The 23,428-nt window shown below is 50.9% G+C and overlaps 6 protein-coding genes across 6 annotated transcripts; 2 read left to right on the top strand and 4 right to left on the bottom strand.

Moving 5' to 3' along the window:
* Nucleotides 1–1,370: 1,370 nt before the first annotated feature.
* Nucleotides 1,371–4,044, bottom strand: FIBRA_04859 (uncharacterized protein; the record flags this gene model as incomplete). Its single annotated transcript, XM_012326644.1, has 4 exons — nucleotides 1,371–2,901; nucleotides 2,955–3,012; nucleotides 3,071–3,698; nucleotides 3,748–4,044. The coding sequence occupies 4 exons, from the start codon at nucleotides 4,042–4,044 to the stop codon at nucleotides 1,371–1,373; spliced, it is 2,514 nt and encodes an 837-aa protein (XP_012182034.1).
* Nucleotides 4,045–6,884: 2,840 nt separating this feature from the next.
* FIBRA_04858 (uncharacterized protein) lies at nucleotides 6,885–8,646 on the top strand (the record flags this gene model as incomplete). Its single annotated transcript, XM_012326643.1, has 11 exons — nucleotides 6,885–6,961; nucleotides 7,026–7,127; nucleotides 7,181–7,331; nucleotides 7,411–7,464; nucleotides 7,518–7,607; nucleotides 7,657–7,734; nucleotides 7,789–7,833; nucleotides 7,887–7,965; nucleotides 8,026–8,168; nucleotides 8,235–8,435; nucleotides 8,488–8,646. The coding sequence occupies 11 exons, from the start codon at nucleotides 6,885–6,887 to the stop codon at nucleotides 8,644–8,646; spliced, it is 1,179 nt and encodes a 392-aa protein (XP_012182033.1).
* A 1,024-nt stretch (nucleotides 8,647–9,670) lies between these two features.
* FIBRA_04857 (uncharacterized protein) lies at nucleotides 9,671–10,148 on the top strand (the record flags this gene model as incomplete). The annotated part of the gene is made up of 3 exons (XM_012326642.1): nucleotides 9,671–9,735; nucleotides 9,792–9,863; nucleotides 9,914–10,148. 3 exons carry the CDS (start codon nucleotides 9,671–9,673, stop codon nucleotides 10,146–10,148), a joined length of 372 nt encoding a protein of 123 aa, XP_012182032.1.
* A 204-nt stretch (nucleotides 10,149–10,352) lies between these two features.
* FIBRA_04856 (uncharacterized protein) lies at nucleotides 10,353–11,282 on the bottom strand (the record flags this gene model as incomplete). Its single annotated transcript, XM_012326641.1, has 5 exons — nucleotides 10,353–10,617; nucleotides 10,677–10,790; nucleotides 10,870–10,958; nucleotides 11,012–11,132; nucleotides 11,200–11,282. 5 exons carry the CDS (start codon nucleotides 11,280–11,282, stop codon nucleotides 10,353–10,355), a joined length of 672 nt encoding a protein of 223 aa, XP_012182031.1.
* A 1,982-nt stretch (nucleotides 11,283–13,264) lies between these two features.
* Nucleotides 13,265–14,011, bottom strand: FIBRA_04855 (uncharacterized protein; the record flags this gene model as incomplete). Its single annotated transcript, XM_012326640.1, has 2 exons — nucleotides 13,265–13,900; nucleotides 13,949–14,011. 2 exons carry the CDS (start codon nucleotides 14,009–14,011, stop codon nucleotides 13,265–13,267), a joined length of 699 nt encoding a protein of 232 aa, XP_012182030.1.
* Nucleotides 14,012–20,942: 6,931 nt separating this feature from the next.
* Nucleotides 20,943–21,473, bottom strand: FIBRA_04854 (uncharacterized protein; the record flags this gene model as incomplete). The annotated part of the gene is made up of 1 exon (XM_012326639.1): nucleotides 20,943–21,473. One exon carries the CDS (start codon nucleotides 21,471–21,473, stop codon nucleotides 20,943–20,945), a length of 531 nt encoding a protein of 176 aa, XP_012182029.1.
* Nucleotides 21,474–23,428: the final 1,955 nt, after the last annotated feature.

The raw sequence follows: 23,428 nt of genomic DNA, 5'->3' as shown, positions 1-23,428 counted from the left end.
TCCAAGTTGCCAACTTCTGCGCTTGCCATCTTTGGCTGGTCACGTCTTCACGTCGGTGGCTGAAGGCGACAGTCCAATAACTTTGATCTCAGGACATTGCAGCCTGGTACAACAGGACGACAAGCAGTAATTGTCATGCATATATTCACAACCACCAGCGTCCTAGTCCTTGGAGCATTTCTCCCTGTCGTTTGTGGCAACACGGAGATCGTGAACTTCGAGATTCTGGAGCATCGTGACGTACTCTTGCCACAAACACCAAACTGGTATGTAACCTTACTTTGAGGAGGAAAGACTCTTTCCATGAACGGCTTGGAGGAAAATCTTCAGTCGTGCTTGGTCGGACTCGTGAGACAACATAAAACCGCAAGGGAGTGATAGACGAGTGCCTGATTTGTCGGGCTACATACATAGAGCCCTACGAACCAGGTGTATCCTGGGCTGGAAGGGTTTTCCTCATGAGTTGAAGCCTTTATCGTTACTGAACATATTGACTCATAGGACAGTCTTGGATCCCACGAACGCCGAAATTATGCTACGAGTTCCACCCGCACCTCTGCATACCAATTTCGAGAGCGTGTGCAGCTATGTCTCTATTTCTGAAAAACTGGGTACCTGCCCGCATGAGGCATGGTTTGCCCTTGACCTGGACAGTGCCGAATGGCAAAAATACTCCAAGTTTACTCTGCGGATATCCTGGCCGGCATCGGTAAGATGATACCACCATAATACACTTGGTTTCTCACATTTTCGTGTCACGTTGCAGTCCCCTGCCGACTTTTCCACTCAGATATACTCCCCACAATCCGTGCTATCACTTCTGTATGAGCGCAGCCCAGGATTGAGCGTGAATACTACTCTTCATGCGACAACCAGGCGAATGTATGCGCACATTCGATTGGTACACAGCGGCGTTCGCACCCCAACCTCCGATGGCCTGGCCGTCTCGAATGAGAACTCTGTGCCTTTTATCGTGATCCTGGAACCGCTTTATCTCGGGGTTCTTCCAGCCTCAGTACTGCCCACCATTCTACTTCTCACACTCGTCATAGCATGCACTGCATTGTTTGTAGTACCCTTCATAGATAAGCATCTGTCCAATCTAGCGAACCAGGCCAGGGAAGAGATAGTCTCTCTCAGCACACACAGTCGAAAGCGCGACTGATGATAGTACGTGTCCTTCAAACAATGTCTGCGAATAAATTATCGAATCCCCATCTCGTACAGGCCGACCGGAGAGTTGTATAGCTATATGTTCAATATATCACCATTGCAGGCATCTCTGGCCGCTCATCTCAGTCCGAACACAACGCGAACTTCCACTCGTACATGTTATACCGACATACAAGACCAGACAGACAAACGACCATTCAAGCGACCGCGTCCAGCTCCGGGAGGTGCACCGCGCCAAGCCACGCAAGCACAATCTCTACCCTTGGACCATGCAGCGGGATATTGATGTTCAGTGACTTTTTCCCTTTCCCATTCTTCGCCCCGGCAACCTTGTCCACCGTCATCTTCTCAGCCTTCTCACGCCGACGCGCTGCCACGGGCGCCAGAAGGATCCGCGCAGAGTCTAGCGATTCCAGGAGATCGACGCGGCTAGACGTGCTGCACGGCGATCCGCGCCCAGAGGGCGAGGCTGATGGAGAGACGTGAATAGTAGTGCTTGAACTGGAGCCATTAACACCTAGCGTCAGCGTCGACGTGGACGACCCAATGTCCGTGGTTGACGGGGATGGCGCGCGGTCAACTTCCTTCGCTTTGGAGGACGTCGACGAGGGCGGCGCCTCTATGGCGAGCCTTGCGCTCAGGTGACTCAGGGAGTGCGGCTGGTTGCCATTGTGCCACCCGCAGGCAAGGCGGCCGAGAACTTCCATGTACTCTGCCTGGGCCATTGAGCGCGGGGGCAGGAAGACAGGGTAGCCTTCTAGCCCATCAACTACAGCCGCAGTGTGTATGAATGTATGAAGGAGTGTGGGGAAATCGCCCAGCATAAGGAGACAAAGCAAAATACTAAAGTGCGATTCCACGAGTAGAGGGTGGTATGTCGTAAAGGTCGCTGGGGCCTCAGAGAGCTGTGGAGGCGTGGTCTGGCTTCCAGGGCGAAGAGACTCCGTCAGAAGGAACGCATGATCGACCTGTGATGCGAGATCATCTCCAGCTGCTGGGTCCCGGATTCCTTCCAAGGAATCAAAATGGCTCAGGAATTTTTCGTGGTCGCGCAAACTTTTCTTGACGAGTGACGTAACCTGTTCCCGAAAATTCTCATCGGCAAGCACTTGCTTATAAGCAGCCAGCTTTACCCCGTCCTTCTTGCCCAGCGGACCATCGGGATGTCCAATCTCAACACCTCCATAGCGCCCATTCTCGATGTAGCACAGCCTCAGCTCTGCGCCATCCACCGTGAGCACCTTGCGGATACCTTCTAGTTTCAGGATGGCCTTTTCGACGAGGAACACTGCGTGCTGCAGATATGCAGCGGCGCGCAAGAAGAGACATTGAGGCTCAATGGGATCAGGAGCGTCAGGTAGCACCGACGGGTGAAGGAGCAGCGGCTCTCCATCAGGCCCGTCAATGGTAGGCATATCGCCGCCAAACGCACTGGAACTGGTTCCATTGGGGGGTGCCTGCCCGTTCGTCTTGGCGCCTCCCGACTTGCCCTTCTTCTTGTGGCCCTTCCCACGCTGTTTCTCGTTAGGCATATTGTTCCGGTGCGCAATCTTTGCCCTGCGAAGCCCACGCGCTTCCTTGATAGCATACGAGAAATCTTTGACTGCAAGCGGATACTCATCACGGAAGCAGTGCACGATCCCGCGTGTCCGATAGAATTCCAGACGCTGCGGACAAGCAGCTATCAGCTCATCCAAAACATGCGTTGTCGTAGACTCGGCCAATTGCCTAACGGAATCGTGAGATTAGTCGAACGTGGTGTGCAGGATTATTAGACCCACCGAGAAGGTATCTTCTCATGGAAAAAATGAACATAACGCGCGTCGTTGTCATTTGGATCTGAATAGGTTGTCAACATACAAGACAGCAAGGCAATGTGGAGGAGGAATACACAGACCGACTTTGAGCACACGTTCCGCAATATCATCAAAGACACTCCCACCCTGCATCACCATAACGCTCGATGCGATCTCATCTGTTCTATACGCTGCGGCCAGTTTCTGCACTGCCAACGCCCGGAGTCTATGTACGCGCATCGCCGACATCGCAACATTTCTGCCACCGCCACCATCTCCGAGAGGATTGATTCCGAGCGAATGTGCTGTTGCCCACGGACTTGAACTCATTCCCGGACCCGGACCTCTGATAGAACCTAATGCGGCTGCAGAGAGCCCGGAGCTCGCACGTACAGAAAGTTCAGATGCCTCGTCGATTAAACGGCGGATATTAGACACAGAGCGGAAAACGCCTGGGTCTATCGGTGGTGGTGTTGCCTTGCCCGGCTTGGGTGCAGGGAAGGGAGGTGGGGCAGGGAGACTTGCAAAGGTGCTATGCGGAGAATCGGGAGGAGAATGGTCGCCGATACTTGCAAAGCCTTTATCGCGCAGCTTCTGGTTGGGGACGCAGGGGGGAGAGGGAGGTGGGAGGGCAGGTAGACGCGTGTCGGCAGCGGAGAGGGTGGCGGGATCCAGGTTAAGGACAAGTAGAGACTCGAGGAGCTCAAGGGGGAGTTGTAACCATGGACCCTGTGATATTGTTGTGGCTTTCAAAGTCAGTGAAGGCGACGGGACGTACATGGTAGGAGCTAATATAGCGCCAATGTTTGTTTCTGCTGATACAGAGGACGGGTGGACGCTGTTGTTCGTCCTGCGCTGCATTTGACTTAATACCGTTCGTAGCGTCGGTACTAGCCTCCTTCCCTTTGTTAGATTTCTTTGATTTCTTCTTTTTCTTTTTCTTCTGCGTTGCCAACTCTGTGTTTGCTGCCACATCTGGAGATATGGAGTCGGATGATGAAGGTGTGGCGAACATATCTTGACCTGAGTGGTCGACTTCAACATCCTGTAGGGAAGCCTGTTCTGCAGCAGACATATTGGAGAATGTGGGCAGGTGATTTATGTTCTAGTATTCTTCGAGCTGCAGGCAAGTCTCGATATTCAGTGAATGTAGTCGAGAATGCGTGAGAAGCGACCACATACCACCTGGCGAGGCACGAATCGGGTAAACGTTATAGATGCTGCCTTCGGTTGGCGCTTGGAAAAGAGCATCCACAACGAGCGTGATAACAAGGACTGAGTTTATAGGAAGTGTCGAAATATTGGCAGAGACCTACATTGCCAGAATGTTTGCGCACAGCAAGGTAGATTCTGCGGAGTAAACTCGAAAAAAACCTTGAACGATGTCTTATACGCCTGATGATGAGGTTGAGTAAGACTTCGAGATAGATGTAAGACACAACAAGACGTTATCTGAGGCAAGTGTTGTTCGGTGTGTCTGAGATGAAGGGAAAATGTAGGCTTGCGAGCGCCATGAACAGAATTGAGAACTCAGAACTCTGGTAATGGTACGCGTCGTGATATAATGGGTCACATGACTGGCCGCGTTGAAATGTTTCCTAAGCGCCCTCCTCCCGGGCCGGTGTTGAAGATCGTACAGACTCAGTGCGTCTGAGTTATAAATTAATCATTCACGTCTGAGACTCAAGTGAACGGAAAGTGGATGATCCTTAAATGATTCTGTACGGTCCAAAGAAGCGCATCTGGAACGCATTCAGGGATACTTCTATTGAGATGAGAATCGATTGTCATCCTTACTCAACCTAGTATACTGTGACTCTAGCCTCTAGTACTTCAGATCTACATGCACCATGGACTCTGTCGCTTACGGTGGCCCGACTCTGACTGGCTCCTGACTGGCACCATCTCCACAATACATATCCTTTCTGCCTCGCTCAGGTATGTCAAAAGTCATTCTCACACCTACGCGATGACACTGATACGATCTGCAATGACGTCTATAGATGGGGCTATAGCGCTTTGTATGCCAAGGGCAGGTGTTTTAGACACAGTCAAGGAAGGAGCCAAGAGCACTGTGTGTGTGGGGCCGCCGGAGCAATCGGCACTGGGATATCAGTAACAGTCCGTGTGTTCATTGGGGCAGCAGCTGCGTGCTAGGCAAGAGATATCAGTAAGTGACACTCTGTGATACTTGAGCTAATGCCTTTGGGCTGACGTCAGCGCGCGGGGCAGGGATAGCTTAGGCGACGGGTCATAAACGTTCTTAGTTCGGGCGAGTGCTAACGTTCATTTGGTGATTTAGTGCTGATTATGCGGCGTCCTTATGCTACAATAGCAACAGCCAGGCTAGTCCGGACCAGACGTCGGCCCCGATTCAAATGAGCCGTTGTGCTGAGATCCTTGGTCGACTCATTGCTTGTCAGCTGCTCGAAGATGCGCATGTGTACTTGGACTGAGCTTGCAACGAGCCGCATTCGAGTCTATCGTCCTATGTAGTTTGTCGTGATAGATTGAAATGCATTGGCTACTGTGAGGTGAGGAGTCCAACCGATCACAGTTGTTTGCTGGTCATAGCTGTTGCCTATAGACTACTGTCAGAATGTTCATGCGGATGAGCGCGAATTATACAATATCGTACTTAGATTTCTTCCATTCGATTCGGCACAGCGGCCCGAGCACGCGATGAACTAGGAAGATTCGGCCTTGTCTCAAATATGGGCAGCTGTCCGGGTACCGGTAAGTGTGACGCCGTACTCATTCATCACCTTATTCTTGCCAGATATCTCTAGGAATTTACTAGTAGCATGCGGACGTGATTTATGCGCAACGTACCCCGGCCGTTCGCCCGTTACAGCTGAAAAGTTAACAGAAGTCTAATATTGTCAACATGCACCAAGCTATCCATCATCGATGATTTCCATATGGGCTGACAACTATCGACCGGTTGGAACTGAAGGGGTGGTAGACTCAAAATCGTTTAGCTTCGGACTCACTGACTCCAGGTACCCGCACTTCAACCTTAGAATCGACCAAGGATATGGAAATACACCGAGACTAGCAAACAGTGGCTGAAATCGATGTCCTGAATTGAGCTTGGATCAGAAGGTATCTTTTCGCTTTTGTTTGACTCGCGGGTATGTCCTGGATCGTATAGTTCTTAGCTAGCACTCTCCCGGCATTTCTACCTTACGATAATCAGTTGCTCATCTGTACCGGCAGCGTGGCATCAAAGCTTGAAGAGTCACACACTTACAACCCATGTCGCTATAGTCGAGTTGAGGATAGTATTGTGAGTCTCGTCGAAGCCTTCGGTTTCTGTTTTTGCTTTCTGTTTTAGTCATGTGGACTCCATCACCAGCTTTCATCAGAAAATGCGACGTTCGAAAGAATCACACGATTGCTACACGACGTAAATTCGCATACTGCTGTTGAGAACAGATGGAGCAACTTGTGGCTTGTGATACTCCACAGGTAACACGTTAGTCAGTGAGTGTTGCTTTGCATAGTGGCGACCGCGGCTCGACTTCGGAAATTGAGGTACAAGCAAGATAAGAAATCCGGACTCGTCAAACGGTGAGCGAGCCACTGGTACTCAATCCGGCCTGCGGAATCGAAGTTGCGAGGGGATTCACACTTTCAAGTTGCGTGTCTTGTCTGGCACTACAGTCGCCTGGTCAGATACGGTATGATAATCTTTGTAGACATCTATATGAAAGAGAGCATATTCCGGAAACATTCGTGGAGCATCGCAGAGGTGTCCCATATAGGAGGTTGGCTTGTCCTGTCCAATCTTGCGCTCTCTTTTCTTTGTTACAATTAGCCTAGGATCTTGAGATGTGGTGAGTGTCAGCGGAGAGGGTTATGAGTGGCTTGGTCGGGTCTCCAGACATTTCAGAGACTCTGGTTGAGGTCAGAATGGCTGGGCGGGCGTGTGATCTGGCAAATGCGGAAATTACGATCGGACATGCTCAGGGGTGCACAGCTTGGACACGGTATGCAGAGAAAATTCTCAATGAGTTTGCATGACCTCTGATCATCCTTACTCTCCTTTACCAGCATGAGTGAGAACTCCCCTTCAAGGGACCTCATATGGGGTCCAGTCTTGATGCAGGGGCTGACGCAGTATTTGTTCCAAGGCCAGTTTCCGCCCACTTCCCGGTAGACTTTTGTTGACGTGTGTGTTCCCTCGTGGTATCTGCCGCTGTTTCTAGGTGTCATATTTACACAGGTAATACGCCATCGACAAGGCTGTTTCTTTCTGTGTATATTGAGATGCTCAAGAATGCTCTTACAACCTTCAGGCTCTCAAGTTTCACGAGCGTTCCACTCACGATCCCCAATTGCTTAAGCTTTATGTCGCTGGTCTGGTATTTGTCTCAGTGTGAGTTAAATTCTCTTTTTCTGATCTCGTTCATCATCCCCCCCTCCTTGTAGATTTCAGACTGCAATTGAAAGTTACAAAGTATGGCTCAACTTTGTTGATCAGATTGTCTTTGTATGCGACATTCGTTGTACTCTCCACTCGATCTAATTTCATCTGCGTTCTAGTGGAGAAGCCCTCTTCATTCTGCTGAGTTCTTCATCAACGGATTCATTTGCACGCTTTGCGAGGCTTTTCTCCTCATGCAATGCTGGAAGGTGGCTCATCAATCTGCTTCAGCATTGACGTCCACTAATAGGGGTTCAGTTAACTAGACGAAATTGGTGGGTGCTTAGCTTCTTGACGGTTTTAACTACGGTGACGTTCTTCGCGAACATTGCTATGGTGAGGAGGTTTGTGCACCGCCTTTGTCGTTATCCTGATGACATGTCACTCTAGACTGTCAAAATTGCCCAGGTTTCTGGGGATGTATTTGCGCGAAACGTGAGTCTCACCATACCGTTCCAAAACATAGGTTAATGATGCGCGTTCAAAAGCCTTTGAAAGTCAGCCGATGGGCATTTCCAATATGGGTTTATGGCTCTCTCGCTCTCTCGCTCTCTCTGACAATAATACGTACGTTTTCCAGAAATAAGACGCTGTTTTCCCCTCAGAATTGGACAAATAATTTTACAGTGTCTTTTTGCCTGTGGAGACAAAGAACCGGCGTGGAGTACCTTGACAAAACAATCACATACGTTATCACCATCACTTGGCAGTCTGCTGCCTTACCCTGCGTGTGCATGCTCGTTGGAGCAGTTCTTGTCGCTACTGAACCGGTAAGTTTCATCGATCTTATTGCCGATTCCCTCGCGGTTCAGGAGTGACCTTTGGCCTTTCTCCAGCGTGGTGCAGCAAACTTGAGCATTCTCTTCCTGGTTAGCACCGGGAAGCTCTTTACCATGGGAATTTTGTCTACGCTCAATTCCCGTGTTGCCGTTCGCAAGCGGATCTCCATTCAGCTAGGACATCCCTCATGGAGTGACGGGCCACAATTTGCGACTGGGCAGTCACAGACAGGAGAGGGAACGGCGTTCACAACTGAGGTGCGTATGCACAAGCATGTACAACCCTGCTCCATCCTTCAACTCTTTGCAGGTGGGGCAGAGAAGCCTTAACTCCCGATTCCGCTTCCACAGATGGAACAGGACTATTGATCCAGAGGCAGCTGCGAACCAAGGCTCACAAATTTCACGGACTTCCAGTGGCTTGACAATAGCCCCGCCCACGCGGCCACCAGAAGCACTGATCACATAGGCTTCCGTTTTCGACCCATGTTTCATCATTTTCTTGTCAAGGCCCGGCGCGATTATTCGCGTTGAACATTACGGTAACGCCATTTGAAGCGACCCGTGGTCTGCGAACTTTTAGCATAGCACAATCGGTCTTGCGCCTCTGGGCATGCATTAGTATTGCACACGAGAGCACGATTGGAGCATGAATTTAAGATCCAGGTCTGTCTCTGCACTGCACATTGCGGATCGGCTAATTACGACATGTGGACTTGTAGATCTCCTCGAATATTTCTCAACCGCATCATAGATCCAGGGGCCGAAATATTTCGGAAGACTTGAGGCTTCAAGCTCAGTGGAGACCCAAAACACGTCCATGTGCAAGCTCGGGATAGCGGCTTTCACATATCCCTCGTTGATGAACGGCGAAGTCTTGAGTGTCTCTCCAGCATTGACTACGAATGTGTACGGCTGAGCTCCCTACCTGTGACATTATTTTGAAAATCTTCAAATTTTTGCACCGGATCTACTCTGCCTGTGGTGGAACTCTAATCAAGAACTCAAGGTTATTCCAGTCTTTGCACACGGCGAAATGCTGAAATTGCAGATCACAAGTCACTGGAAAGGCAGCCTCGACTTTCAAGATAGCGCAGATGGTAGATTTGATACGAAGAAAGTGTGTCATGTGGGGGTGGGGGTGGGACAGAGCGAATCAATATCGATCTCAGTTATATCTTACTGTCTCACGTGTCTGGAGATTTCGTACAGCTCATCTCGGCGCAAGAATGGGGGCCGCTATGTAAGACAAGATGGCGGCGGTCTGGAGGAAAATCAAAGGGAGATTCGTTGACGCATCCCGCGCTTCACAAACCCCAACCCTAAATATAGGCAACTCCTCTATCTCCAGCGTGACGTCATTGCTATAGTCCTCCTGACGTCGCTTGACCTTGCTATGCGCCTATATATTAGATGAGGTCGAAACGAGAATCTTCATCTCGACTCTGCATTCACCCCAACCCAATACCGAAACTCCAATCCAGAATCATATCATGTCGTCCGGTGCCATGCAGTCCAACGTTGGTAATCCCCAGGTCTACAACGACGGTGACCAGAGGTGTGCACTGCTATCTAGATAATTGAGCAGTGTTGTGATGTTTGTACTCACGTTAGGCCCCACGGTGAGCAACCACCAGCGCCCTTTGAAGCTGGTCAAAGACACGCTCACGACATTCACGATCCAAAGTGAGTGAGCTGTGTTGCGTCTTTTTATAATCCTCAACATATAGCTGTAGAGACGATCAGACACTGGACAACAGACGAAAGCGCGAACGAAAGCAGGAGCGTGATGCCGAGCACAAAGCGGAATTGGGGACAGTCACTGACCCACTCGAACCCGCGCGGAGGCAAGGCCACGAGCCGTCGCGGGGAGCACAGATTGACGCAGAATTGCAGCAGGAGGATGAGGAAGCCATGCAGAAGAAAAAGCAGCAGAAGGGATCGTTCGGTCCTACAAAGGGCTTGTCGTAAACCTTGGCGACTAGGCGCTGCATAGTAAGATATGAATGACCATAAGCATGTAGCAATCTACCGTGTTCAACGCGATCGACATGGGTAAAGGACACAAACGACCCGACTATATGCCCGTAGCTTGAATGGCAGAGCCGTAAGTTTAGCTTCGCTCGTAGTAAACGACGATACCTCCATCAAGCTCGCCTTCAGCATTTACCCAACTCAAGAACGTCTATACACAACTATACGTTCTCTGTCCTTATGACTCTCGAGGCTGACAGCGGGTACTTTGTCGACTACTTTCCCCCATCCGTCTCCGAGAGCCACAGCATAGTGATCTGGTAAAACGAAAAACGGGGGGCCGACACCCTCGGGCTGATCGTCAAGAGGGAATACAAGTGTGATTAGATAACCACCGGGCTTGATGAGCTGGCGCATTTGCTGCCCCCACTCTGGGCGCCGTGCAGGCGGGATGGCGACAAAAAACCTGAAGGGTGCGAGATTATGAACGTGAGAGTAGAAAAGATGGAATTCAAGGCTTCTCACGTGTAGTCATACACCAGATCAAACCGCTCTTCTTCTGATGTTGTAAACGTGAAGAAATCGTCGGTCGATATAGTGATCTTGATGCCAGAGGGGAGATCGGAAGATTCTGCAAGACTAGCAGTAGACACATGGCGGGCACAAGCCCGAAGATTGGGATCACCAAGATTTATAACTCGGTACTAGTTGGACGTACGCGTTTGCAGCAGCAACAGCAGACGGAGATATGTCCAGCCCTATAGTTTCCAGCCCGAGTGTCGATGCGATGAGGATGGTGTCATACCCCTAACCACAACATCAGTCGAATCAGTATCGCTGGAATACAGATGGGGACCTACCCGGCCACAGCCTGGAACCAGAGCACGTCCAGATTTAGGCAGGTTCAGCTCTCCGGAAGCGAGCAGATCGCGCAGGGGAGGCTGCGACTGCCCTGCATCCCATGGCGTCACTTTCTTCTGCCTGTCGGTAGAAAATCCTCCGCTTTAGCTACCACATCAAAACAGATAATGCGCATCAAACTACATACCAAGCCTGGTCCCATCCGGCGAGGGGGTCTTGTGCGATAATCTCGCGGAGGCGTTCTTGCTCGGGACTTGGTAAGAGAGACATGGTTGAACATGAGAATGCTGTTGCAGAGCAGAAGGTTTGAACTTTATACCAGTGAATTGCCTTACAAAGACAACTGTACTCGTGACTTCACAGGTACAATGTAGCACTTCCAACGTGCGTAATTACGGCGATGTGCCGTAACAACTGAACTTATCCTTCGTCAATTCAATTCTTCAAGCTTCTCCTATACAGTAAAGCTCGATAAGAGATAAAAGGGCAGAAAGCAACGAACTCAATAGTAGGCCTGGGTGCAATTGATGCTCAAACGTGACTTCGATTAGAAAGCAGTGGCAATAGAACAGCTGCTAATCACTACGGATTGACCATGGTACAAGGTGTAGTTGAGGTAGGATAATTGGCACCAGCGACCCAGGGGACGAAAATCACGGAAGCGCATTAACCTGGTGGCAATTCACGAAAATTCCTATATGCCGCGAAAGGTCAGAATAGCGCGACTACAGATCTACTCTTGAGCACATACCACACAAGTTCCCTCCCCGCTGCCACGGTTCTGGCAAATTCGACTCCACTGAAGATAATGGTTTGAAATGAGCTATAAGTTCCAGACAAAGATTTCGCCGTCTCTGGCTGACTTCACGCTCCTATAATATGCCGACGTGAAACGTGGACATTTACCATTGTAAATTTCATGGCGAGACATGTACAAGGATAGAGGCTGCCAGCGGCGAGTTTTACAGCGAGCTATGTATGCCGCGATGTTTGAAGTGATTGTGGAACTCACGTGCTCATGTCGCGCTTGTGGCGCAGGAAATCTGACGTTCACAATTTCCTGATGTCCGAGATATCATCAGCAATCCTCTACAACCCTTAACCTTCACCGTGACTAGCCATGAACATGCGCAATGGTAATACGTCTGTCTTGCTGAAGCTATGCTGCTCTACATTTGTATCGTCGATCATAGGATAGTACGCAGCGGCCTACCAGTAATATCGCACATCGAGTCGGACTCAGATTACCCTGCATGGTCATCTCCGCCAATGAAGGGCTCTGCGCGTTGCGCGCTTCAGATTGTTGCTGGTCTCGCACCCAGATTTTTTTGAGGAGATGGCTAAAGGCTGACTTGTTGATAATATGGTGTTTCAGCGTCGTCACCGCTTGGGGAAACTGATAGCGACAAGAGACAAACAAGAGGCGGTATGTGGTGCTATGGTGGAATTGGGAAGATCAATGCCTGGGGTAATACACGGCGTTCACTCTCTGCTTGTTTTCGCGCAATCGGCTTCCACCCTTGCCAAGGAGCATGAAAAGGATTATCATGACCTTGCGTAATGCTGTGACTGGATGGACGACTATCGTCATCTCGTTCAGGCTTGCAACACTGGGCATTCCTCCTCCTCCTCCTCCTCGAACCTGAACGTATGAAGCAAATCCGGCCACATCATCAGTGGTCTGGTGGTCTCGATGGTTCGAGTCGAGGTGACAAGTCAAGCGCCACGAATATAGGCTTTGGCGCTCCGTCGCTTTACGCGCACCTTCACATAAATTGGTCCAATTGTGTCTCAGCTTGCGCCTTGCCCACTCTTGTCGCGGACTCGCGCCGATTCGCGTTCATATTATCTTTCTGAAGTCTACTGTGTGCTTGGTCTATGTGATACCCGGGAGTTGCTGGCTGTGCACGCCATCCACTGGCAGCTGCTGCCTGCATCTCACTAGCAGAAGAACTAATCTAAACCAGCTTCATCGACCCTTGACTGGAGGTACCTGCCACCTGAACTTACCCAGATAGAAGCATGCTCTGTTGCGCCAACACGTCGAGGACAAGGTCAAAATGAGTAAGCGTCGATCATACATGTGGCAGACACTACAAGCCTCTCCAACTCAATGCATCACCATCTCACTAATCCTTTCTATACATACACATAACCAATCTGATCACGCAGCCATCATCAACGACCGGTCTACGAAGCGTCAAAGGCGACGATGCATCTACAAACAAAACACTCACTTCAACAACTCACATTCAATTCTTAACAAACTTGATATATCCAATGCCCCCCGCAGTCCCCGTGGTCCGTGTGTACGTATTCACCTTATTGGTAGGGTTTGGAATACTTGGGTTGCTGGTGACGATGGTGACACTCTTGTGATTGTTCAGGCTCTCCTGCAGCCATCCCTTCAGTGCAGCCGCGCCCCACTGCACATACTTGGCGTCCGTCTTACGTGCCTTCGCTGTAACATTCAGGTGGAAGTACGTTCCCGTGTCGTACTGCCCCTGAAGGTTCGCCATCCACTGCACGCCGACATTCTTTCCGTCCTGGAACTCGATGTCAAAGTGCGTCTGCAGGTCGATGCGGAAGAGCGTGCTGCTCTTCTCGATGGCCTTCCGCAGCTGCCCAGTTGGCCCCGTCTTGCCCTGGTCCTTGAACGCCTTTTCGGCGTCCTGGATCGTCATATTAACGATGTTGCGACTGCTCGTCCATGCAATGGCGGGGTCAACCCACTGGTTGATCAGGCCTTGAAGGAGGATCTTGATGTCGTCGTTCGTGGCTGTCTGTATGGCATTTTTGGGATCGGGAAGTGTCCAGGGCTGGGGTGCCTTTCGCGCGCTGAATTCGACTTCTTCAAGGGATAGCTCCGCAGCTGCGGACACCGTCTCCTGAGACAATGATAAGTCCAGTCTCATTGGATCTAGGATATAGCGTACCTGAGAGTCTGACGCATCTTCATTTCCAGCCTGAACGGTCTCTGTGTAGGTTGGTGAAGACATAGTGGACGTGGTGTGTATACGGAAGTGTAAGAGGTAAGATGCTAATCGAGAAAGGACGTGGCCGAGTTCTTATACCTACCGTCCTCGTCTACGACATTCTTTTGTAGTCACGCTTTACCAATCACGACGACACCGGTCGTTGGATAATCTCCGCGACATGGTATGGAAGACTAGAGAATAAGACACGAGCCATCGGAAGGTACCTTGCAGCGCGACAGAATACATGGACAATTCGAGCTTTCCCAAGGCGGTGTTAGGATACATACTTGGAGACGAGTCTTCCTATAGGTCAGTCTTAACTTCTTGTCGCTTCGGGTCGTGGAACACCAATCATTCAAGCTCGATATTGAAGCGAATTTTATCACGCCCTTCGTCCAACTGGGGGCAATCTTGTCAAGTGCAATCGGAAGGGTCAGATTAGATCGTAAGAAATGCTTTCGAAAATATCACCCTCCGAACAGATGTCCTTATGAAAGGCGTGGCTCCAAAAACACGACTTTGGGGCTGTTAAATTCTAATCACACAGTTTGGCAGCGCTTATGTGACCACATGTTCATCCACCTGCCGTCAGTTTCACAACGAGGATTCACAGAAGAGTCGCATTCCCGCCCGTCTCTTGAACTTGAATGGAAGACGAGTTTCCGCACGTGGTCACTTGCGCTCGGCGTGCCCATGCGCCGATCCTCGTGCATGATGCCAGAGCACAAAATGGCCCCGACTTGTCCCGGATGAAGTGAAGTCAAGACACGCGTACATTTGGAATAGAACTCTTGATATCCACGGCAAACAATTCTTCCTAAACGATGGAGTACGTCAAAAACAAGCCCAAACAATGTGATGGGAAGTCAGCAAACCGGCGCAAGCGGCGTAGGGTAGATCCACAGGCTGGAATATAGCCGTCTTGCCCGCGGGCAGGGCGCAATGCGGACGAAGCTATGAAGACGGTACGTTCTTCCCGCCAACCTGGGTTTTTACATAGCTATCTGTTGAAGAGAGTATGGATGCAATGAGTCAATTGCTGTCACATTGTCAGTCTCCACAGACCCTATATGGAGCGACAAGAGCCTCGTTATATGCGGGATTTGCAGATGTTCCCTGAGACGTTATACCGTTTACATGCAGCCTAGTAATCATACTCCAATTTCAGGATCTCGGTTGCACAAGCAGAACATGCATCTGTACAACGAACCATTGGGCTACAGGATGGCTGCACATTTGAGTAGCTCTCCGATGCTTCAACGAGCTTCATGCCAACCATGAATCACGAGTCAGCTCCATGCCGTTGAGCGTTCCAGCCTCAGGGACAAGGCACAGACAGCGACGAATGAACTGTTCAGCCACGTCCATCTTTTATCAGACAAAACTCTAAGAGCTTGCAGACTGGCCACGTCCGCTCCACAATGGTGAATGAAGTGAGTGAAGCGGCTTAACGTGGTATGCTAAGCACGTGTATGTGCGCAGATTGTAATGAGAGGGCATACCATTGCCGGTGAAATCTTGTCCTTGTGCTCGCATTTGTTGAGGAATTTCATGTCAAAGGATATGTTGAGCGCTTCAGTCATAGATGCCTATGTCCTGGCTTGCGCTCTATGGGATAACGATTTCTGTAGGAATGTCCCACTTGTATCCTAGATTTAGGTGTTAGATAGATCATCTGGATGTGGGACGGAGGCACTAAGCCAATACCAGGCTGAAACGCTGAGGAAGCGGGGGCAAGAGGGACACTGATAGACAGTGCTTCCGCGCGGGCCAACTCCATGCCATCCCAAACTGCCTGAATCAGCCAGGCCCTGTTTTTACATAGGATGGGAGGTGATCTATCCTGTCCATACTATGGTCCCAGTCATCAAAGGACTTGAGCGCTTCAGAGCACTCTGGCTGGTCATATATCATTGCAAGAATCGAGTCCGCACAGCTGTCGACACATCAGTTGGGACATACATGTAAAGACCGTTATGCTTCTTACCGTAGATTTACTGTAATGGCCAGTTGCTGCAGTCAAAATAACTACGGGAAGATGAGTCGTGTCGTGACACTATCGCTTGTGAATGACATCAACATATTGACCTTAAAAAATGCAAGGACGGCCTCCAGCCACAATCCAAGTCCCGGTCGACTGGATAATGGTCTTGCATTGTCACTCGCCACGAACACAGCCCAGATCGATACATCACAGCCAGCAAGTTGATACGGGAATTCAATTCTATTCCATGTCTGAATTCGTCACGTCAACATTCAATACGCATCCTGGAGATGAGCACTCACCGGTACATATGCAAGAAACAGTCTTATAAACACGTACGTATTGAGAGGAAACGATGGTGAGCGCAATCAGGCACGGGACCAAGCAATCATGAACCATCATCCGTATACCCGAGCTCAAATGGCCTGTCCCCACTTATTAGGGACATCAACCAGACCTCGTAAGCTGGGTCATCTTTCTCCACGAAACCCGTCTTTCCATGAGCCTCCCTTCGATTATCAATCAACCGCCCAACTTGAAGCGCGCCATCGGAGACCTTGGGATAATCGCGAATGGTAAGAGCGTATGTACTGAGACACAACTACGATCCATGACGCGGCGCCGACAGCGCTTCGATGAACGCGTCCTGGAAGCTAGGACACCGGCAGATGTCAATGCACATGTAATGTTGTGTGGCGCTATACGTCCTGGCTAATACGCACTGAAAGTCCATCTTGACGTCAATAACTTCGAGCACGAGCTCGAACGTGCGTGCGAGGGCTATCTCGTCCCGGGGCAGCGCGCTGCTATGATCTGCAGGTGTTCGTGGTGTTGGTTCATGACGCGGAACAGATCGGTGGTGAAATGTGTTGGCATCTCCAGTATCAGGTTACGCACAGAATCCTCTGACCAAGGCTCCCTAGAGCAGTCCAGACCGAAGGTCACTGTATAAGGTAGAGATTATCTCCCATTTGCAGACGACTGGCGGCGAACAGCATGAAGTTGGGTGTATATCTTGATATCTTCACTCCTGTGATACTTGGAGAAGGCCATCTCTAGCAAAGGTATATATCACGATAAATGTAGCCGTCCACACATTTCCTCCAAGCCTGGAGCATGGAATGGTTGTCAGCATTCTACGCATCGAGCATGGTAGACCGTCAAACGATTGGACCTGTAGCTAGACCTGCTTCCATGCATTCCCGACGAGCTAGTGCTGATAAAGGGGGAGCAAGGAACCACGGAGCACGTCGGTACATACTTTCCCGTCGTTCCACTTCAGGCAAAAGTGACTCCAGTGTAGCGGATACACTCAACCCCTCGTAGGGATCCGGTTTATCGAGCTTATAGGAACGGCGACATATGTGGATGTCGAGAGCATACTCGGTGATCCAAGCAAGCGCAGAGAGAATTGAAGACAGGCATTGGATTTTCTATGTTGTCCAGGGTGACAATTCGCGTCCAGAACTGGGGCAGTCGATATGGCATCTCTCTTCGCCGTGGCGTATGGAATGGCCGCCGCTGAGGCGAAGTCGTGAGCAAAGTTGTATCGATCGCGCCAGTCATCCTAACAGGGCGGCGAAGCGCGACAACGATACGCCATATGGTACATTTGTTTGAAATCGGAACTAACTTCAACTTCACTTTTATCCGGGTGAGCCTTGGTCTCCGACTCAGGAACACTAATGATATTGCACGATGGCGCATAACCCGAGTTCGACAGGACTTGGTGTCAAAAGAAGTTGTCCTGAAACTGGTTCCGAATTATGGTGGCGAGCAATGTCCAATCCTGTTTTTTCCAAAACGCAGGACATTAGAGAACTGCCAGTCCCGAGCACGCCACAAACCTCTTCAATATCGACGTGGTCTCAGGGCAGCGGGAAAGTTGCTCTTAAGGACTTTGGCTTCACGACGTCGGACGGGATGCAAACGAAACGGGAAAAGCGACGGGGAGAGGCACCACAATTCTTGACAAATTATCTGTGAGAACGATTCATTGTAGGATAAGTCAGGTCCGATCGACAAAATGGGATAGGTAGTAGCTGTAGCAAATGCATCAACTTGAGGACCTGGACTGGTTCTTGCCGTTATCTGCGTACACACCGATTGCTTCTGCACTTCTTCATACAAAGTATCGACCAGGCTGGGCTAGCTGAAGAATATGAATCGCATCGGTGGCAGTTGTAGATAAGTCGCAACGCATCTCGGTGACGTTATTACACAAATAACCACTCTAGTACGGAATGAAATGACTTATCGCGAACCCGAGTAGTTTGGTATTACGTCGCTATACAGGAAGGTGGTGCAGATACGCTCAGTTAGCAAGGACTGTATCCCAATTTGAACGTTATGAGCTTCTGGACAGAGAATCATGAAAAGGAGATGGGTTCATTTGCTTACGGCTCTAGCAAAAACGCTTGTCCTCGTAGAGCTATCCTGCGCTCCTTGTACGGGCTTCTCCGCCACCCGACGAATGATAGCTCCTGCTCTAAGTGATAAGTAGGGCCAGAAACTTGACGGCGGGGACATATCGAGGAAGAAGATACACGAATAGACACCGCACCGTGGGCTCATCCTGATAGTGAGTGTCGTTAAGTGTTTGATTTCCTGGAATTCACATATCATATCCGGGGTCAATGCTTGTTATCTGTCCGTGGCCAGGGTTGAACGGCACTCGCCAATACTGTATCCAGTTTCAATCCCCACCTAGGACGTATGCATCATGTGTCAATGTCGGCGCCCATGGACATTGAATGCATGACGTCATCAACGAGGGTGCTAGCTTCACCGACAGACAGGAGACTGTCCGCTTGAAAAGATTTTCAATTAATGAACGCACGTTGCAAGCCATGCAGTCTCGTCTCGGCTGCTCCCGACCCTGCACTTTTAGACACAACCTCCGAAGCTTTCGGGACATGCCAGGGATCCGCGCTGCTCCAGACGGGCACTGCGAGAAATCCAATCTCGGTCCGCTAGCAGCCTTGTGGAGGCATGCGATGCCGATTGTGTCTCAGTTCTGGACACGAATCATCATTATTGTCGATGCTGATAATCTTGCTCTATCCGCCATTCCATTTGTGCTCTCTTAGCTCTCCCGACGTTGTCTCGATATCCACATAAGAGTCTAACTGCCACTGGGTTACTAGGGAGTCACGATGTTGACGAGCGCTAGAAACAAGCGCCCACCTACATCCTCTCTAACGCGCCTTCAGTCGGGGGGGAGGGGGGATTCGGATACTAGTTACTGTTTTCTAGAATAAACACTTTGATTTCAATCAGTCTACTCTTGCTTGCAGTCTGGTACAATATTTCATGGGTCGGCCTTAGGTGAGTACCAAAATTCTCTGCCCTTTGTTGCCACTCTTGCTGAACCTGAAATCTGGAAGTTGGACAGTTCGGTCCGCTACCAGGGCGTCGCATTGTGCCTCATTCACGCATCCATTCGAGATGCAATATCTGTCACGATACATGTCCAACATAGGCATGAGACAGTACCATCAGCATCAATAACCATACTTCGACTGTTAATTGGGTGCAGGTCACATTCGTCGAGTAGTCGAGGGAGTGAGTGTGTTCCGACACTGCACATCATTCACTGTACGTCCTCACAAATATATTTTGAAGCTCACGCAGGGCATCATATGTGCTGGTAATTACACGAAGAGTCTGCTTCTTCCATTCCGCATACATCCCTTCAAATGCGAAGCTAGCTCACGTGTCTTTTGCAGTTAAGGGTAGTTTATATTGGTCCTACGCGGAGACCTCCTGACGCATCCGCCATCAAGCTACCTTCATCCGCTAGACTGGAGTAGCGAGTCTTGTCGCGACGCCAACAATACAACTGCTCGCGCATGTCAGAATCAGATCCATTCCGCCAGCACTGACCAAATGCATGAAATTCGTTAACATGCTCTGCGAAAGATCAAGTAATGTCTAGCCCCATCAAACGTGACAGTTGGAGTAGCGAAGCCCCGAGCGTATCATTGGTGCCAGGTCTTGTCTGGAAATACGATAACCCAAGGCATATACCACCAGACAAATATTGCTTCCATCTGCCGTCGCGGTACTTCGAATAGAAGGGCGACCTCCCCAGTCCAATACTGATGCAGCTTCAGGAAAACCAACGATGTACTCGACTTAGAGCTCCGCGCGTCTCCCTCCAAATTGAAAATGGAAGACATTTCCTCAGCTGCAGTTACTGAACTGCGCGGCGACCTCAAACTGGGATAGGCATATGGGGTCCAGGAAACGGACCCGCAGTGGGCGGTGGTGATATCTGGCACTACGCTCTTTGTCTGCAACAGGAAGAACCTTCTTTCGATGCCAAATGCTGAGAAAGTGGACGGTTACCGCTAAGTGCTATGCGCATCCGATAGGAGTCACATTGTCTTGCGCCCTCTCCCAGAGCGCAAAATGGCGCTATACTACCAAGGGACATGTGAAGCCCATATTGGATTCTGGCTGTACACATACCTTCACAAGCACGTTCCATGCTGAGACTTGCAGGTGCACGCAGGTAACATGTATCCCAGCATTGCATCAGTATTGCTGCGGAGATAATCTGGGTAGGCGTACTAACGGCAGTCACACAGCATGAGATCGAAGGGGAAGAGCCAATCCTAAACACCAAATATTTCTGATATCCAGCCGAAAATCGCCCTTGCTATAAGCTTAGACAACCGCAGGCTGAGAAGCTGGATAACGCGGCGCACAACCATGAGGCCGACAGTGTTTCGAGAAATACATCGGGCAGGCTAGGACACTCGAAAATGGCCAGACTCGTGTCCTCCGCTATGCGTTTGGAGGAATTGAGTACGCGCCGCAAGTCCGCATTGCTGTCGATGCTGCATGGATGCGAGATTGAGGGTCGGTGAACAGCCTCGCGATGACGAGCCAACATCACCCGTAGGAACACATCGCTCAGATATGTTGCCAAACGCGAATCTCCCGAGCAATCCATACCAAGGCTTACAGGGTGCAAGCAGCCGACCGTTCCGCAGACATTACTATCGCCCTGTTTCGGGCATGAGCAACCTCAGCACAGCAGAGATGCACGACCACCTGCAAGGGTCGGGGACAGGTGGCCCAGGCAGGTACAGAACGAATGGCGGATAGAGGAATGGGATTGCCCGCATCGACAAGAACGATGAGTCGCATCCAGAATACGGACACAGTCAACATGACATCTATCCATGCAGTGCAACCGCCTGCCATGGCGTACGGGGAAGCAACTGTCAGAGGGAACTCATCCCGCTTGATCCAGCTACCCCACGATGGTACGAAGGTTGTACTAGGCGTACACACCTGCGTGAAGACCAAAACCACGACAAGAGTAGAATGACCCGCGTTCTCCCGTTGGCCGACTCGCTCGTTGTCTCGATCTGCGTAGCTTCTCCAGGACAAGCATGCTTCCACATCACGAAGGCACGACGGTGGTTTGACTATCTGTAATAGCGGGCCAGCAGTGAAATGAGGCGCAAGAGATGCACCATATATCATGGGAAACGCATGCGGACTACACGTTGTACGGAAACAAAGACAATGTTTCCGCAAACGCACGTTCCGCTGCAGCAACCCGTCCGGGACGTAGCTGCCAGAAAGGAGAGACGGGCGTCTTGACGAATATGATAGCGAGGGAAGCACGCAAATAATGTGGGCGGTTGCGGTTGGCTGGATGCGACCGAGCGTCGCTTTTGCATCGCTGGGATTCGTATGGCAGTCGGTATCTACACCGGTACACGTAGTGAGGGCGAAACAACAGCTTCCGCATGACGAGGATACGCCGACCGACAGAACCTAGGCCGAGTCAATGCGCTCTTCGCGCAAGACGCTCCCGCAGTCGCCCAGCTGCAGCCATATCGGCAGCCGGCCTGCAGGCAGGGACACGTCATGGAAGCGGTTTGTATCATGGCACAAGACAAGCCTTTAAAGACGCGCCGCTGCCGACGGTCAGGAACCTAGAGCGCACTGGGGAGAGCGGGGCGAGCGCGAGCATCAAGTCGAGAAATTCGATATCACCGCGTGGTGTTCGTGGCGACTGCTCCTGACGACTCGTACTCAGGTCCAGAGATACGCACAACAACGTCCCAGGTCAAAGATACGCCAGGGATCTGCGCTGCGCCAGATAGGCACTGGAAGAAGCATAATCTCCGTCCACTGAGGAATGGATGTCGGCCCGGGTCCCTGCCCCGCACTCTGGTCGAGCAAATGAACCAGCCCAGCGCAGTCGTCTTCTCGGCGAGGGCTATGGCTCGACTAGCACCGATCAAAGATACCGCGGTAGCAGTACGCAGGAGAGCCCATGGGGTGCGATCAGCGATCAGGCTCTATCAGAGGCACAGCCAGCGCGCCGCTGGGCTGGCCGTGAATCCTACTGCGGCCATACCATAGTCGTGCCCAATCTAGCCCATCGTCTTCGTCGTCCTGGTGGGTAATAAGTTGGGCACGTCGATGCATGGGACGATCGTGCTCTCTTGGGCTAGGAGGACTTGCGCGCGGCACTGGCGGCAAGCGCATCTACACGCCAGTACACATATGTACACGCTGCAGAACAAGCGTTCGTGCGCGACTTGATCGAGTGCATGGCCGTGTCGAGCGTCAGACATGCACCACTGGATGCAACGCACACATCACCTCCTCACCGGCCATGTGTCCTTCGACGTACAATCGAATCCCCAATTGAAGACTCCACTGGTCGACTGCGCCGCTGACAGCACTTCTTCCGCGCAAGTGGACTCGATGGAACACAAGCAAGCATAGATTGGGTCGAATCCAGGAATACATGTCAGAAACCGGCGACAGAGCCTCATAGCCTCGTACACTACCCCAACACACCAGCGACCGAGCCATAAGGAAGCGTGTCCGAATCCGCGGCTCTGCATCTCTCGCAACCAGGAGGAAAAGAGAAAAGCGCGACAAAGTCGAGCACCAAGACATCCGGTCGATATCCGCCCTGTATTGGCACAGACCGGCCGTAGGACGAGGCGAGGTCTGCAATTTGACTGAAGTGCGTGGCAGTGTGCGGAGAACTGTGTGCCAGGCACGTGTGTCGGCTGTTCCCGGGGGAGAGGGCTGAGATGAGATTTCTCTATCGACTCGTGTCTTGCACTTTGGATATGTGTCTAGACGGCACGATTCTTGTGTTCCAAGAATGCCCACCACACGCCCCCATCGCTAGGCTGACTTATAAACACGTTTTCCTCCCAACGCGTTCACTCGAGAGAGAACCCCCGTCTCTCGAAGAGGAGCGCCAGGTCGTTAGCGTCGCTATTAACTGTCTTTGTGTTTGCCGCCGCACTCAGTGGTCACCGGCGTCGTCCAGAATGCACAGGCTCGTTCGTGTATGATTGCGAGGTACCATATTTCAACATCAAAGACTAGTGAGAGTCAGGAAGACTGTAGACATGGCGCCAGGTGGGCGGCTGCGCATATTCTGGGGCTCTAGTCGAGTGACG

This window comes from Fibroporia radiculosa (assembly GCF_000313525.1).
Source record: "Fibroporia radiculosa TFFH 294 genomic supercontigs, scaffold3574, whole genome shotgun sequence".
Lineage (NCBI taxonomy): Eukaryota > Fungi > Basidiomycota > Agaricomycetes > Polyporales > Fibroporiaceae > Fibroporia > Fibroporia radiculosa.
Note: the sequence above shows the minus strand (reverse complement) of the source record. Positions and strands in the feature narration are given on the sequence as shown.